Consider the following 15,611-nt stretch of genomic DNA (forward strand, 5'->3'; position numbering starts at 1 on the left):
TAACTTACCAGATTTTGTGTTACTATGGGTTATTTGTATGTTCCCCATGTGATATAAAAGCTGTAGTCATTTTAAACAGTACCCTGCTCTGGAAGCAACCTCTTAGCTTAACTGTTTGCTTTGAGGCACAGATAGGGGAAGTAACTTGCCCAGGGTCATCCAGATGGTGAGTGTGGCCCCAAGCTAGGCTTAGGACCCAAGACCACTCCCTGTAGAGTGGCAGTCCCCAGATCCGTCCCAAAAGTTGGGTGAGGCACCCATGCTGTGGATTCATACAGCCTTGTGCATGATCCCTCGTTGACACGCACACCTGAAGTCATCACCTTCTCAGTGGATGCTTCCAGGGACTGCTGCTCCTGCCGGAAGGAATCAGATCTGTCTCTTCAGTGTTGTACCCCCGCTGCCTTCCACCTAGTAGGCAAGCAGTAAACGCAGGCTGAATGCGTCAATGATGACATTGTTAGAAAGAAGCAAAAGAGGAAGATGAATTGCGTATGCAGATAAAGGAAAGACATTTGGCATTTGTTGGGCACCTGTTTGTGCTCGCAGTTTTATCTTTTCCATCACGCATTCCTCACAACAATGCTAACTGCAGTGCCATTTTACAGCTGGACAAAACTGAGGCCCAGAGAGATTAGCAGTTTGTTGAACATTGGTATGTCTCCAAAGCATGAGTTCTTTCCGGTATTTTGAAGTTTTTCAAATTATAAGTCACTGGGATTTTCTGGGAGACAAAGTGACTTACACCCATAGGGTAGTGCAGAGGGAGGTGGACACGCTGGTTTGTTGAGGGTCTAACTAGTAGGATTGACACAGGTATGTGGCGAGTTAAGTGCTGAATACTGGAACCAGTGCTAAGGACATTTGGAGTTTCTTAGCCCTCACACCATGATCACTGTATCTTTGGAGGTTGGAGGAACAAGATGGTTTCCCAGATGTGTGCTTTTGAACCCAAAGCCTGGTTTGTAAATAGCCAGTTGTTCTCCTCTGAGCAGGTGGCAGTTGCTGTAGAGGCTGTAGAAAAGCTGGGTGCTTTATTTCACTACTACCACTGCTGTTTTAGGCAGAGCTTAAGGTTAAGAGAGAAGGAGTGCGTGTGTGTGTGTGTGTGTGTGTGTGTGTGTGTGTGTGTGTGTGTGTGTGTATTCAGTGTTTATGAAACTTCCAGGTCTGTAAAGGGGTGTGGCCGTGATTAGCAGGAGGGTACCTGTTGGCAGCAGGCCAGCTGGAGGGGATGAAAGGGAAATGGCAATGACCTCCTTGGCCTGGGAGCAACTCTGACTAAGGTAGTTACTTTTTGTATGTTTACCTTCTCCGCAAATGAGGGCTCACTCCTTGATTACTTTATAAAATGTTTCCCTGCGTTGTTGGTTTAAATATGGACCTTTTTATCCATTGAAGGGCAGAGACTATAAGAAAGGTGCCGGTTAATCATTATGGTGGAAAAAAATAAGGCAAGTGATGTATTTTAAAGCTAGGCAGAGGAGTCTGGTGCTAATTGGATGACCTCAAAGAGACATCTCAGTCCTAAAGCATGCCTTGGACACATTCATTTGACGGTACCTACGGGGATTTAGGACAGTGTGGTCCTGGCAGCTGCTATGTGTCTGCCAAGCAGAACCTGCTGTCAGAGAGCTGCGTTTTCCGTGGAACTTCATGGCATATACCCGGGCATCTGCCTGTGGCCGGTGGAGCGCGGGTTGCAGGATTTTAGACTAGAGCCCGCCATGTGCTGATGTATCGTCCTCTGGCTTGGAAAGAGGGCTCTGTCCCTTTAAGACAGTCCTCCTTTGTATGCCACTGGCTGGAACTCATTTCAGCTCTGGGTTTCTGCCGACTGTTAAAATCTGCAAAGCAACATTTAAATAAATAAATAAATGAAAGCTTCCCTTGTGTGGCTTTCCTATTCACAGCCAAGCACAATAGCGCCTTGTTGTTTTTGTCACTTTAATCCCCTTCATTAAATTGGAACCCTGGAAAGAAATGGTGATGGGGCTGATGCTGGACCGTCCCCCTGACTGCCAGCCGGACACCTTGCGGATTAACCTTTGTGGGCATGGATTCTGGGTGCCCCTCTTGCAATGGGCGAGGAGGGCGAGCGAGCAGGTGGTGTGTCAGGGCAGCTCCCCCTCTGGTTTGTCTCCATTGTGCTCAGGCTGCTGGCAGGGACAACCTGCTGCCCTCCCCAGTGGCCATTCTTTTAAAGAGCAAGGGGTTCAGCCGCCTCCCTGGCACACTGCCTCCCTGGCACATAAGCGTGGCTGCAGCACGTGGCAGTGGGGGAGGGAGGAGCTGTTTGTTGTGCTGCCATCTGGCCCATCTGAGCCGTTCTTTTGCAGTTTAACCCTAATGGCTACACAGGAGAGAAGTGGCATGAATAGACAGGTTTCCCAGGGTGTGGACGGTGCTTTCCCAGAAACTCCTGGGGTATGAGGTAGACATGGGTATTTCTGACCACCACCTTTCTTGTTCCAGCTGTGGCCTTCGCAGCATCCTGAAGACACTAGCCAAGATTGTAGGAATCAATCACACCTCAGCTCTCCAGCGATAGTGTTGATTCTTTATGCTGCTACATGAAATTAAGCATTTTGTCTTTGGATGTTTTTTCTGTCTTTTGATGTTGCATTGTTAAGTTTATGCAGAGGAAAACACTTATTAAAATGTTAGATTTTGCCTCATCTCAGAATAGAATTCCACTAGAAAAATGAGGTGTAGTTCAGCTTTTTAAAATAAAGTTCTTGAATGATTTGTTGAGCCAGAAGGGAAGCAGCATTATGATTTGAAGTTAGTAAGTATGGAATGGAGAAGTAATTTAGCAGTCATGTGGCAAATGTCAGGAGATTGGATCAAAATAAATGTAGATAAATGTCTTATTTATTCTAGCTACAAATTGGCCAGAAGCGTTTTCTGTCTGACTCCAAGGACACAGAAGGGCTCTCTTTTCTAGTGACCATAGTTGTACATTTTTAGTCTTTTGTTTTCAAATTGTCGTAGTACATATGTCTATGTATTTTAAAGCAAGTATTCAGGGGCTTATATGTCCTGTTTCTCTATTCCCAGACCCACTCCCCAAAGCAGCCACTATTAATTCACTTTTTTCTGCTTTTAGGTCTTCAGTGGGTGCTGCCAAGTTCTCAAATTGGTGATTATTTTGTCAAAATCAAAGATTATCTCCTGCCTTCCACCTGTGATGGATGAGGATGCAGCTCACACCATTCTCTTCCTTCCTTCTCTCACTGTCCATTTTTGGTAGTTGATGACAATTTTCAGTTCCTGGATTTTTACCTTTGGCATGTTTACAGCGTGGGTTTCTTGTTCATGATCCTTGTCCATGCCTGTGGTCTCCAGTGTTGTAGGAGGAAGCTGTGGGGACCATTTGGGACCCTGCTACCCTCTCCACTTTGCTTCCCTCACTGTGGTCAGCTCTTCCCTCACCTCGGTAACAGATAGCTTTGCTTCTCCAGCCTGGGTTGGTCTTTCATGCTTTGTCTGCAGGGTGATTCTGCAAGTTAACCGCCAGCGACCAGCACCATGACAGGAATGTAGATACCACTCACCGTAGAGCCAGGTGCCCACTCAAAGGGAGCTGTTCCTAGCGCCCCTGTTGGCCCAGAGGACACCACTCGGGGGCATGTTTCATTTCTTCTGTGATTTCCTGTAGTTGAGTTTTTCCTGTTTCCCAGTCCATTTTATTCTCTTGAGAGGAAACCGAATGATGCCTGTTGATATCACACATGTTTCTCAGCTGCTTTCTCCTTCGTTCTCTGGTTTCGAGTCTGATTTCATTGTTTGTGATGGCATTCCTCTGGCAGCCCTTTGGCTTCCTGCTGTGACCCGGTCTGATGGCTGTTGTCCATCAGAGTTGATGGCGCTTGCTGTCCTCAGGCTCCTGAGTCAGTCCTGTTCCTTGATCCACATCTTGCTCCTGAAGTAGCTTCTTCAGAAGGGGTGTACAGGAGACAAACTTTCTGATCCTATGTGTCTGAAATGAGTCTGTTTTACCCTCCTACTTGACTGAGAATTCGGGGTTCAGATAATTTTCATTTAGAATTTTGAAAGCTCCACTGCACTATCTTTAGTGTGCGGGCTCTTAAACTGACACCAGCGAGATCTTCCCTCGTGGGTGGTCTGATTAATCACTCTCCTTAACCCCTGTGGAGGTTTTAGGATCATCTTTATTCCTGGAACTTCTGAATTTTTCCTATGAGTATTTCTCTGTGGGATTTAAAAATATCTTTATTCAACCGAGTTGATTTTTTTGCTTATATTTCCAGGTTTGCTTATATTTTCAAACCTCTTTTTTCTACAAGAATGCCCCAACTTTAGCTTTTAATCCTTTGTTGAGTTTTTTGATGTGGGGGACAAAAGTATGTTTAATTTGCAAGGTTGTATTCTTTTTCTGTAATTGTCCCTTTTCCAGAGTTTTCTGTTCTTTTAAAGGTTTTTTTCTTTCTTTCTTTTTTCCCCCTAATTATCTCCGTTTGCTCTAGGGTGAGTTTTCTGTTCCCTGTCTTGTCCTTTCTCACTCCTGGCATAGGTGTGGTTATCTCTGTAAGTGTAAGAGTGAAGCGGTAGATGTGTTAAGCGGAAGCTCTGTGCGCGGCTGGGCCTTGTGGGCAGGGAGGCTTGGCTTCAGGGTGAGTGGAGCAGAGCCTGCTTGGGGATAGGGTCCTCTCAGGTCTCCGCTGTCCACGTATGGAGGCTTTACCCTGGACACCAGCTCCACGCTTGTCTGCTCATGAGAAAGTTGGCTCCGTTCGTGTGTGTGTGTGTGTGTGTGTGTGTGTGTGTGTGTGTGTGTAATCCTTAGTGTGCTAGACCCTGCGCTGGGTGCCACAAACACAACAGTGTACAAGGCATACAGTGTCCCTGCCTTTGTGGAGTTTTTATTCTAGAAGATATTAGCACTTAGCACTGTTTCTTTCCTTTCTCTGTTCTGGAAATTTGTTGAAATCTCTTCTGATGGCCCTTCTCTGTGTACTCTTTGATATTGTAGGTTTATGGATTTTTTTATTCCTTTACTATTTTTTTAAAATTTTTAAATTTTTTTGAGATGGAGTCCTGCTCTGTTGCCCAGGCTGGAGTGCAATGTTGCCATCTTGGCTTACTGCAACCTCCGCCTCCGGGGTTCAAGTGATTCTCCTGCCTCAGCCTCCCAAGTAGCTGGGATTACAGGTGCGCACCACCACGCCCAGCTAATTTTTGTATTTTTAGTAGAGACAGGGTTTCACCTTGTTGGTCAAGTTGGTCTTGAACTCCTGACCTCACGTGATCCACCCTTCTCAGCCTCCCAAAGTGCTAGGATTACAGGCGTGGGCCGCCGCGCCTAGCCTATTCCTTTACTATTTTAAAAATAGTATCTTGGAAGGTAGAGGACTAGAAGGGCATTTTGAAGTTATATTACAGAAGCTGGATTGTGTCCTTCCAGAAAAATTGTCATGTGTGAATATTAAACCCAGAATGGTTGCGTGCTCAGATTCTGAAAAGAAAGCAATGATTTAGAGTTTGCAGTTTAGAATGATAAAAGTTGGCTTCTCAGGGTATATAGCAGTCTTGAGATAGGAATTTCTTTTATACGATTGTTCTGTTTTTCATCAGCCTCATATGGACCTTGGATTTAGTCTTGCTTCTGTTGGGTAGAGATACATTGATGATCTGATTAAGCCAGCTCTGTAGCTTCAAAATCAAATCCCAATTATTGAGCCTCTTGCAGAGCAGCTGTTTTTAAAAAATGAGTGTTGCCTTAATTTCAAAACCATGTTATATTGGAATGAATATGTATCTTCTAGAACCTGAGGAAATTAATTTCTTAAAGGGGTCTTCTACTTGGACTAGAAATTTTTCTGGTCTGTGAAGCACAGAAAAATTGGAATGAACTGCTTTAAGCATGCGTTTCTCTAGAATGGTGTGCATATCCGTAGAGTTGAAGTTGTTTTTCAAAACGGCTTTTGCTTTAACCAGAGCTCACTTATTTTTCTAACTTTTTCCTGAAGCAGCCATTTTAATAAATTTTTTTTTTAATGTTGGGAGAACTGTTCAGCCTGGGAAGAAACGTTTGGGGTGGTGGGTTTGGCGGGGGGTGCAGGGTTAGAATCCACATAATGCTGATGGATTGCTGAGCTGGAGACCTGGGTCTTGACACAGGAATGGGACTGGAGAGCAGGTGTGTAGGTGAACTTACTTAAGGCTCCATCCTCCAATACACACACCTGAGTGGTCACCCTTGAGTTCTCAGGGATGCAGTTTAAGGCCCACTCTTGTGAAGGTGACCTGGGTTGGATTTAGTTGGTCTGTTGAGATCTTTAGAGTGGCTGTCTCTTCCAGCCTCTAAAGGAAGAGTGTTTTTCAAACCACAGGACTCAGTATATTAGGTAATTATACAATTACCTAATTGATTATGAAATAATTTATTATTATTATTATTATTATCATTTTTGAGACAGAGCTGTGCTCTTGTTGCCTAGGCTGGAGTGCAATGGCACGATCTCAGCTCACTGCAACCTTCACCTCCCAGCTTCAAGCGATTCTTCTGCCTCAGCCTCCCGAGTAGCTGGGATTACAGGCACCTGCCACCATGCCTGGCTAATTTTTTTTGTATTTTTGGTAGAGACAGAGTTTCACCATGTTGGCCAGGCTGATCTCGAACTCCTGACCTCAGGTGATCTACTCACCTCGGCCTCCCAAAGTGCTGAGATTACAGGTGTGAGCCACCACATGCAGCCATAAAATCAGTTTATTGGACTAAACCACTGTTAAGAAAGTTCACAGTGAAATAACAGACATGGTGAGGTATTATTCTTGATACTTTTATGTATGGTGGAGATTGGGTCATGATGTAAAATGCATTTCTTTTCTTTTCTCTTTCTTTCTTTCTCTTTCTCTCTCTCTCTCTGTCTCTCTCCTTCCTCCCTCCCTCTTTCCCTCCCTTCCTTCCTCCCTTCTTTCCTTCTTTCCTTCTTTCTTTCTTGTCTGGCTCTGTTGCCCAAGCTGGAGTGCAGTGGCGCGATCTTGGCTCACTGCAACCTCCACACCCCAGGCTCAAGCAATCCTTCTATGGCAGCCCCCTGAGTAGCTGGAACTACAGGCATGTGCCACCATACCCAGCTAATTTTTGTATTTTTTTTTTTTAGTAAAGACAGGGTTTCACCATGTTGCCCAGGTTGGTCCCAGTGGGCTCAAGCATTCTGCCCACTTTGGCCTCCCAAAGTGCTGGGATTACAGGCGTGAGCTACCAGGCCTGGACTAAAATGCTTTTCTTATTTTGGATTTTGAGATGTTTAAAAAACACTTTTTTAGAGAAGGATGGGGAAAAACTAGGTTAAAAAAAAAAGGAAAAGTCGGCTTTTCTAACGTACCTAATTAACCTACTCTGTAAGCTTCACTGTAGTCTATTGTTTCTACCCCCTTGTTGTGATTTTTATGAAATATTTGGGGAAAGTAACTGCTCTCTGAGTGTAGTAGATTAAGTTCTAATGCCATGGGCAGAAGGAAAGTATGTGTATCCTAAGTGTGCTCTCAAGCAGAGATGTTATTCCAACTCTGTGCTGTGTAGAAATATAATATGAGCCATAGATGCACTTTTATTTCATGCTAGTTCCTTTGAGATCAATTAGAATATACATTTCATTAAGTTATATCAATGTGCAATCAATATGAAATATCATTAAAAAGTCATTTTCCTTTGTTTTTATAGAAAGTCTGGTGTGTGTGTGTATATATATATATATATATATATTTATTTATTTATTTATTTATTTATTTTATTTATTTATTTTTTGAGATGGAGTCTTGTACTGTCTCCCAGGCTGGAGGGCAATGGCGTGATCTCGGCTCACTGCAACCTCCACCTCCTGGGTTTACACCATTGTCCTGCCTCAGCCTCCCGAGTAGCTGGGACTACAGGCACCTGCCACCACACCTGGCTAATTTTTTGTATTTTTAGTAGAGACGGGGTTTCACCATGTTAGCCAGGATGGTCTCGGTCTCCTTACCTCGTGATCTGCCCGCCCCGGCCTCTCAAAGTGCTGGGATTACAGGAGTGAGCCACCGCGCCCGGCCTCGGTGTATATTTTATACCTACAGCACATCTCAAACTGGGTGGTCACATTTCAAGTGGTTAATGTCACGTGGGGCTCCTGGCCGCCATATTGTACAGTGCAGCTCAGGCTCACATAGGCACCCACTGAAGGATAGAAGGACCCTCAAACCACCCCTACCCTTGAGAGTGTGGGTGCCCTTTGCTGTGCCACAGAGGGAACAAGAGCCAACACTTCTGAGCTCCTGCTCAGCACCAGGCAGGGTTTGAGGCACTTTAATTACTCTTACATCATCCTCACAGCAGCCTTATCAAGTGTGGGTGATGGTGGGGCCACTTTATTGATGATGAAATGTGACCCAAATAGGTTACATAACTTGTCTGAAGTGACCTAATTTGATATTTGGTAGATTGGAGCTAGGATTTGAACCTGGTTTGTTTGATTCTAATGCTTGTTCTTCTCCTTTGCCCACACGGCTTCCCATAGCATGCTTGAAGGGTCATTTTAGAGGGTGTCTGTCCAAATCTCCTGTTTGTGTAGGTGGGGGAGATTGAGCCATTGGAGGACTGCAGAAGTATTTTGTGGTGAGAGCTGTGATCTGGGAATTAAGTAACTTTGCTCTGATGATAAGAGCACATTGTAAAACATCGAAACAATGAAGAAAGGTATGAAGCAGAAAGAGAAAGTCCCATAATCCCAGTTCCCAGAGTTAAGCACTATTTTAGGTGTATATTCTAGACTTTTTTTATTTCTCAGTGCATACATAGTCTCTTTCTCCAAACCCCTCCCAGAGATGGCACACAATTGTTCGTACATGTTGCTTTGCTTCTTGCCTCCCTTCCCCACCTCAGGGGGTTATGGACATCTTTCCATCTTGGAGGCTCTGTTTTTGACCATGAGGGAGGTGAGGCCTAGAGAGATTAATTAAATGTCAGCCTGAAGTCTCCCAGCTGGAAGGGATGAAAATGGCCAGGCACTCAGCTAATATTCATCCTTTTTCATTCATAGCCAACCTAATTTAACCTTCAGTAATCTCTTCTCTCCTGTTTTTCCTTCTAAGAGTTCCTTTCTCAGAGCTCTTCTGTGTGATTTAAGGGCCTTCCTTTCTTTAGAAAATCTGATAAGAAATTCTTATCACTCAGTCATTTCTGAAACTGACTTCTAGATTCTTTCTTGATGTCTTTCTCCTTTTGTGCCCTCTGGATCTTCCTTGATTTTTGGCGAGATAAAAGCTTTCTTGTAACATTGCCCTCCACTTTTATAGTTCCCAGTGACCTGACAGCAGAGGAGCGTCAAGAACTGGAGAACATCCGACGGAGAAAACAGGAGCTGCTGGCTGACATTCAGGTAGGAGAGTGGCATGGTGGTTTCACCACCGTAAGAACCACAGTGACAGTTCCATTTGTATAAAAGGGTGTCCTTTGCAGAGTGTCTCCTCAAGACACTTTTGACCTGCCCTCACTACAGCTCTGCACAAAGCGTAGGTGTTGATAATCACCTTTCCTCTACAGTTGAGGAGATGGAATCTCAGAGAGATTGAGTGGCTTGTCCAGGTTCACCCAGTTGGTCGGTTGTTGGAGCTGGAGATACCCTGCAGGACTCCTGTCTCCTTCCTGAGTAGTCCTCTCTGCTGTGTTTGCCCTTGCGGAGCAGAGTGGATGAGGAGAGGCAATGAGCACGTGGGTTTCAGGCGAAGCTCGGCCCACGCCCTGGCCCTGGCTCTGCCGCTCAACTGGCTGAATGATTTGAAACAAGAGAGTTCCGGTTCCTTGAACTTCAGTTTCTTCATCTGTCAGATCATGAAAACACCTGCTACACAGTTGGAAGGACTTAGCATAAAAGACAGCATAATTTCTGGTCCCTATAGATGTACTTAGTGATAGCAATTTTACAATTTTTCCAAGTAACTATCAAGCTTGTAGGAAATAAGTCTAGAAGCCAATAGTTGGATTATTTTCGCCCTAAGGCAGCAAATGTTATTCTTTTAGAATTCTTCGTAAAACATTAGGAGTGGGGTTAGGAGGAAATCCTGTTGCCCAAAGTAGCAAAATGAGGAAAGACTTGACTTGCTCTGGAGTTGATTTAAGTATATTTTGATAGTTCTCCCTGATCCTTTGATTCCTGCTTCACTGGTAGATCGTGAGAAAGCTGAGCAGCTCTCCACTTAAGCCTGGCTTCCCGGTGAGAGCCCATCCATTCTGACCAACGGTGTGCTGGAATGAGGAGGGTGGGTGTGGATGCACAGTCGATTTGATCAGACATTCCCTTTGCCAGCCGCTTGGTGGCAGTGTTGCCCTGGCACAGCTACTGCAGGCTCTGCAGCCTGGGCTTTGGGTAGGAGACTTTGTCCTTTGAATTTTCTGGCACACTTGCGTTTAGTAAGCTGCAGACTTGTTCTGAAAGATTGTGATGAGGCAGCCAGTTTTTGTTTTTCACATAGCATATATGCTTATAAACTTCGCTAGACCGTAAACTCTTTGAGGTCAGAGGCTGTATCCTTTTCTACCTTGGTATTTTCTGGAATGCTTACTATTTGGTAGGCACTCAATAAATATTTCTGAAACAGATGAATTTTCCTAATTTACTTTTTTGCATTTTTGTCGTATTTTGTTTCATTTTGCTTTATTTTGTTTTTGGTTGGAGGGAGTTATGTGAGATGTTAGAAGTTTTAATTTGATCTGCATCTGCCTTTCCTGCTGACTCTGGACTGTCTGTTTAATAGAGGCTGAAGGATGAGATAGCAGAAGTAGCTAATGAAATTGAAAACCTGGGATCCACAGAGGAAAGGTGAGTCTGCCGTGCCGCCAGGTGACTTTTGTGGTTGTAATTTCTTAAAGCACCCAGGCCTTAATTATGCTTACGTGGCACATTGAAGGAAAAAGTCAGCTTTGTGTCTTTCTAGTTCTAGCAAGCACATATACACCCATAATTTTTGCCTTCCATCCTTCACCGCAAAGCCTCCTGAACATAGGAGCTTCTTCCATTGTTTAAAAGGCTGGGTGCGGTGGCTCACGGCTGTAATCCCAGCACTTTGGGAGGCCGAGGCGGGTGGATCACGAGGTCAAGAGATCGAGACCATCCTGGCCAACCTGGTGAAACCCTGTCTCTACTAAAAATACAAAAATTAGATGGGCGTGGTGGTGCACACCTGTAGTCCCAGCTACTCGGGAGGCTGAGGCAGGAGAATTGCTTGAACCCAGGAGGTGGAGGTTGCACTGAGCTGAGATCACGCCACTGCACTCCAGCCTGGTGACAGAGCGAGACTCCGTCTCAAAAAAAAAAAAAGATTGAACTGGAGAACTTCAAAGGTCCCAGAAAGCCTTAAACTGCTACTAAATTTTTATGCGAATTACTCCCCTCTGTTGTCCACTATGTGTGTGCATTTTAAAGTTTCTGTTTTTCCTTTGCGTAAAGGAGAAGCGTCATGAATGCTGCTGATACGATTTCAAAGGGCTGGAGTGCCCAGTCATGTCTGAGGATAATCGTGAGCTTATTTGCACCATCCTAATGCTTAAGGGAAAAAATGTAGAAATGCAATGATAGTATAAAAGGACAAGGACTCTTTGCTTTTTTTTTTCTTTTATTTACATGAAATGTTAGTGACTTAGTTTAGTTTTGAATGGGGTTCCCAGACCGTTTTCTGACTGCTTAATGGGATAAATGAGCTGTTTCCAATTCACTACGTGTCTGTGTTTTTCTAAGCCTAAGTCTTCCTGTCTGGCTTCATAGGACTGTTGGATTTGTTGTTTTAGACTCCTGTGGGCAGTGCCTTCAGGGTGTAGTGAGGCTGAGTCCTCCATAGAAGGCGGCCAGCTCACCACGGCCAGGCTCTGTATTGTCCATTTGGTATTTTGGATTAGTTTCCCCTCTTTCCATTTTCAACACTCGTGGCTTAAATGAAACGGATACGTTGGAGTTCATAAAAATTTAAAACTTCCGCTTTTATAAAAGATAAAACTATTAAAAGAAATGAACAGGCAACAGATTAGAAATAAATATTTGCAACAAATATATCTGAAAAAGGACTTGTATCTAGAATATATGATGGAAAGGCAGCCCAAATAAAAAAATGGGCAAAAAACTTGGACACTTTACAAAAGAAACTGTATGTATAGTAGACACATGAAAAATGCTTAACATCATTAGTTGTAGGGGACGTAATTTAAAACTACCGTGAAACGGTACTTCACATCCCCTAGGATGGCTAGAATTAAAAAGACTGATGGTACCTCATGTTGGCAAGTGCTAGTGAGAATAAAATGGTATAACCATTTGGGAAAGTTTGGCAGTTTCATCAGCAATTCAACTCCTAGTTACTTAAGAGAAATGAAAACATGTCCATACAAAGACTTGTACAAGGATATCTATAGCATTCTTATATAAAATAACCAAAAGCTGGAAATACCCTGAATGGCTGCCAGCAGGTGACTGGATAAACAGGTCGAGGTAATAGACTATTACTCAGCAGTGTGAAGGAATGAACTGCTAGCTTGCAGCAGCACAGATGAATCTCACAAACATTGTGATGAGTGAAAGAAACTGTGGGCACCGTGTGCTTCCATGCATGAGCGTCTAGAACACATAAAGTAAGCTGTGCTAGCAGAAATCGTTAACAGTGGCTGCCTCCGAGGTGGTTGCTAGGGTGGGGTGGGGTGGGGTTGACTAGGAAGGGCCATAGGGAACTTACAGGGATGACAGGAATATTCTGTATTAATCTGAGTGGTGCTTCAAGGGTATATGCACTCATCAAAACAAATTGAACTGTACCCTCAAGATGTGTGCATTTTGTTAAATGTAAATTTTACCTCGATCTTAAAAATGTAAAAAAATGGCTTTTTTCTGATTATAAGGGTAATACATCTTTACTGCAGAGAATTGGTAAAATACAGAAAAGTATAAAAAACAAATTTCTCATAAACACTTATCCCAGAGATAATCAGGATTCATATTTTGGTATGTTTCCTTTCTGTATATTCTGGTGTCTGCACACACGTATTCAGAATTCAGTGTGCCCTTTGTTTTTCTCTTAATTCTCTGTCAGTTACCATAGAACAGCAAGGGAATGCAGACACCAGGAATGTGAGTGCATCCAAAGTACTCAGCCAGTGAATTTGGGAAGACTTGTAACTCATGACCTGCATCTGAAGTTGTGAGTCAGGAAGTGGTCTTTAGGTTATTATTATTATTATTATTATTATTTTGAGACAGAGTCTCGCTCTGTCGCCCAGGCTGGAGTGCAGTGGCGCAATCTCGGCTCACTGCAAGCTCCGCCTCCCGGGTTCACGCCATTCTCCTGCCTCAGCCTCCCGAGTAGCTGGGACTACAGGCGCCCGCCACCACACCCGGCTAATTTTTTGTATTTTTAGTAGAGACGGGGTTTCACCGTGGTCTGGATCTCCTGACCTCGTGATCCGCCCGCCTCGGCCTCCCAAAGTGCTGGGATTACAAGCGTGAGCCACCGCGCCCGGCCTAGGTTATTATTATTTTTTAATCTGGAACTTAAAATGGTTTTCCAGTATCGAAAGCGCCAAGAGGGAAGTGATTCTGCAGATCCCTGAGGATCCATCCATACGGGTACTCAGGCTCACCCTGCATTTGTTTCTCAAGCAGGCATTACATTTGCTCGGACTTTCTTACAGGAGAGAATTCATGTTTCTCATTGACGACCTGATGCCAGCATTTTGTAGGAATGATCCTAAATACTATTTAATCAAGCAGAAATAATATACTCATGTAGTACAAGATATCAGTTTCTGAAATATATATGCATCAGTTAACTAAGGCAATCCAGTAGCAGTAACAGCTGTTTTGCTTTGGACACCTTACTGGGGTGTCAGACCTGTGTAGACTGGGGGAAGCCCCTCAGAGAAGTAGCTGCCTAAGGCCTAGAGCTATAGGGGCTCCAAGTGGGGCAGATGGAGAAGTGAGCTGGCTAGCTAATGAAATTAGGGAGCCATCTCTGGTGTGTCCCAGGCAGTCATGTGGCACAGATTGTGACTGGCAGAGATCTGGGAGTGTGCGTTCTGGTGGCTGCAGGAAAGCCTTTGGTGAGGGACTGGACTGAGGCCCAGGAAGTTGAGCATTCCCAGTAGTTTCACCCCATGCTTCTGTGGGCACCTCTGACGCTGCCTCACCACTTATACTGGAAACCATGAAACAGGCCTTTCCTTGTGGTATTTGTTTGGAAATCCTGATCAGAGTAATCTTCCTGGATTTAGAAAGAAATGATTAGACAGTCATTTTAGTTAAATAGGAATTTCTAGATACCTGGTCATAACCCTTCATTCTGGCTGAAATTAAATGGTGTTTCCCCTGTTACTTTGTTTCCTAAGGCAGCTGTTGACAGGGGATCCCAGATGATCTTACACCTGGAAGTTCTGATACTACTCACAGTTTTCAGCTGTTCCTTTCAAAAGGTCAAAACAGCCTGGATGCGATGGCTCACACCTATAATACCAGCATTTTGGGAGGCCAAGGTGGGAGGATTACTTGAGGCCAGGAGTTTAAGACCAGCCTGGGTTACATAGCAAGACCCTGTCTCTACAAAATGTTTAAAAAAGTAGCCAGTTGTGGTGGTATGTGCTTGTAGTCCTAGTTACTCAGGAGGCTGAGGCGGGAGGATCACTTGAGCTCAGGAGTTAAAGGTTGCAGTGAGCCATAGTCACACCACTGTACTCCAGCCTGGGTAACAGAGCAAGACCCTGCCTGTAACAAAAAGAAAAAAACAAAAAACACCAACCCTCAAAACACTTAGGAATATTTTCTTCCCTCCATGGATTTAGCTAGAGAATACATGTGTTCTTTAAGGCAATAACACTTTCTGATTTTATTTTCGAGCAACTTTTTTGCTCTCGGAGATTATAAAATTACTATTGACATTGATGGCAGTGGTTCTTAAATTTGGGTGCATACCAGAATTACTGCAGGAGGTTCTAAAAATTCAAAATCCTAGGTTCTGCCCCTTGTACTTCTGAGTTACTCAGCCGGTCCAGGGCCTTGCTACACAGACTCCACACATGGGATCATGTTAAACATACAGAAGCACAGGCCCCTTCTCAGACAGAGAGTCAGAATCTGTTTTGATGAGGCCCCAGGTGATGCGTATGTATAAACGAGCGGAGCATCTTCACGTCTGATATGCTCCCAAGGCTGCTGGTTGGTGGACCAGACTTTGAGAAGCATGGTCTGTGAATCTGCATTTTTCATTCTGATACAGTCAAGAAAACGGCCTATTATTTAGCAACTTCTTAAAAAGTTAAATATAGATGTACCATATGACCCAGCAGTGTCCACACCTGGGTATCTACCCAAGGAAAATGAAAACGTGTCCACACAAAGACATATACGCAAATGCTGATAGCAGCCTTCTGCATAGTCGTCCCAAACTGTAAACAGCCTAAGTGTCCATCATCTGGTGAATGGATAAGCAGATGTGGTTTATCCATACCATGGAAGATGACCCAGCAGCAAGAAGGCATGTAGTACTGGCCCACACTCCAGCACCATGACCTTGACAACATTACGCTAATGAAAGGAGCCAGATCTGAAAATCCACATCTTTTATGATTCTGTTTG

The 15,611-nt window shown here is 44.1% G+C and overlaps 1 protein-coding gene across 3 annotated transcripts in view; it reads left to right on the plus strand.

Annotated features, from left to right (window-relative positions):
• Positions 1-15,611, plus strand: part of CYTH1 (cytohesin 1) — a 111,792-nt gene that overhangs the window by 66,686 nt on the left and 29,495 nt on the right. For all 3 annotated transcript variants that reach the window (XM_030827010.1, XM_030827009.1, XM_030827012.1), the window contains exons 2-3: positions 9,301-9,383; positions 10,759-10,823. In XM_030827010.1, coding sequence (XP_030682870.1) covers positions 9,301-9,383; positions 10,759-10,823 — 148 coding nt within the window. The remainder of the gene's footprint in view (positions 1-9,300; positions 9,384-10,758; positions 10,824-15,611) is intronic.

Source organism: Nomascus leucogenys, chromosome 14 (genome assembly GCF_006542625.1).
Source record: "Nomascus leucogenys isolate Asia chromosome 14, Asia_NLE_v1, whole genome shotgun sequence".
In the NCBI taxonomy this organism is placed as follows: Eukaryota; Metazoa; Chordata; class Mammalia; order Primates; family Hylobatidae; genus Nomascus; species Nomascus leucogenys.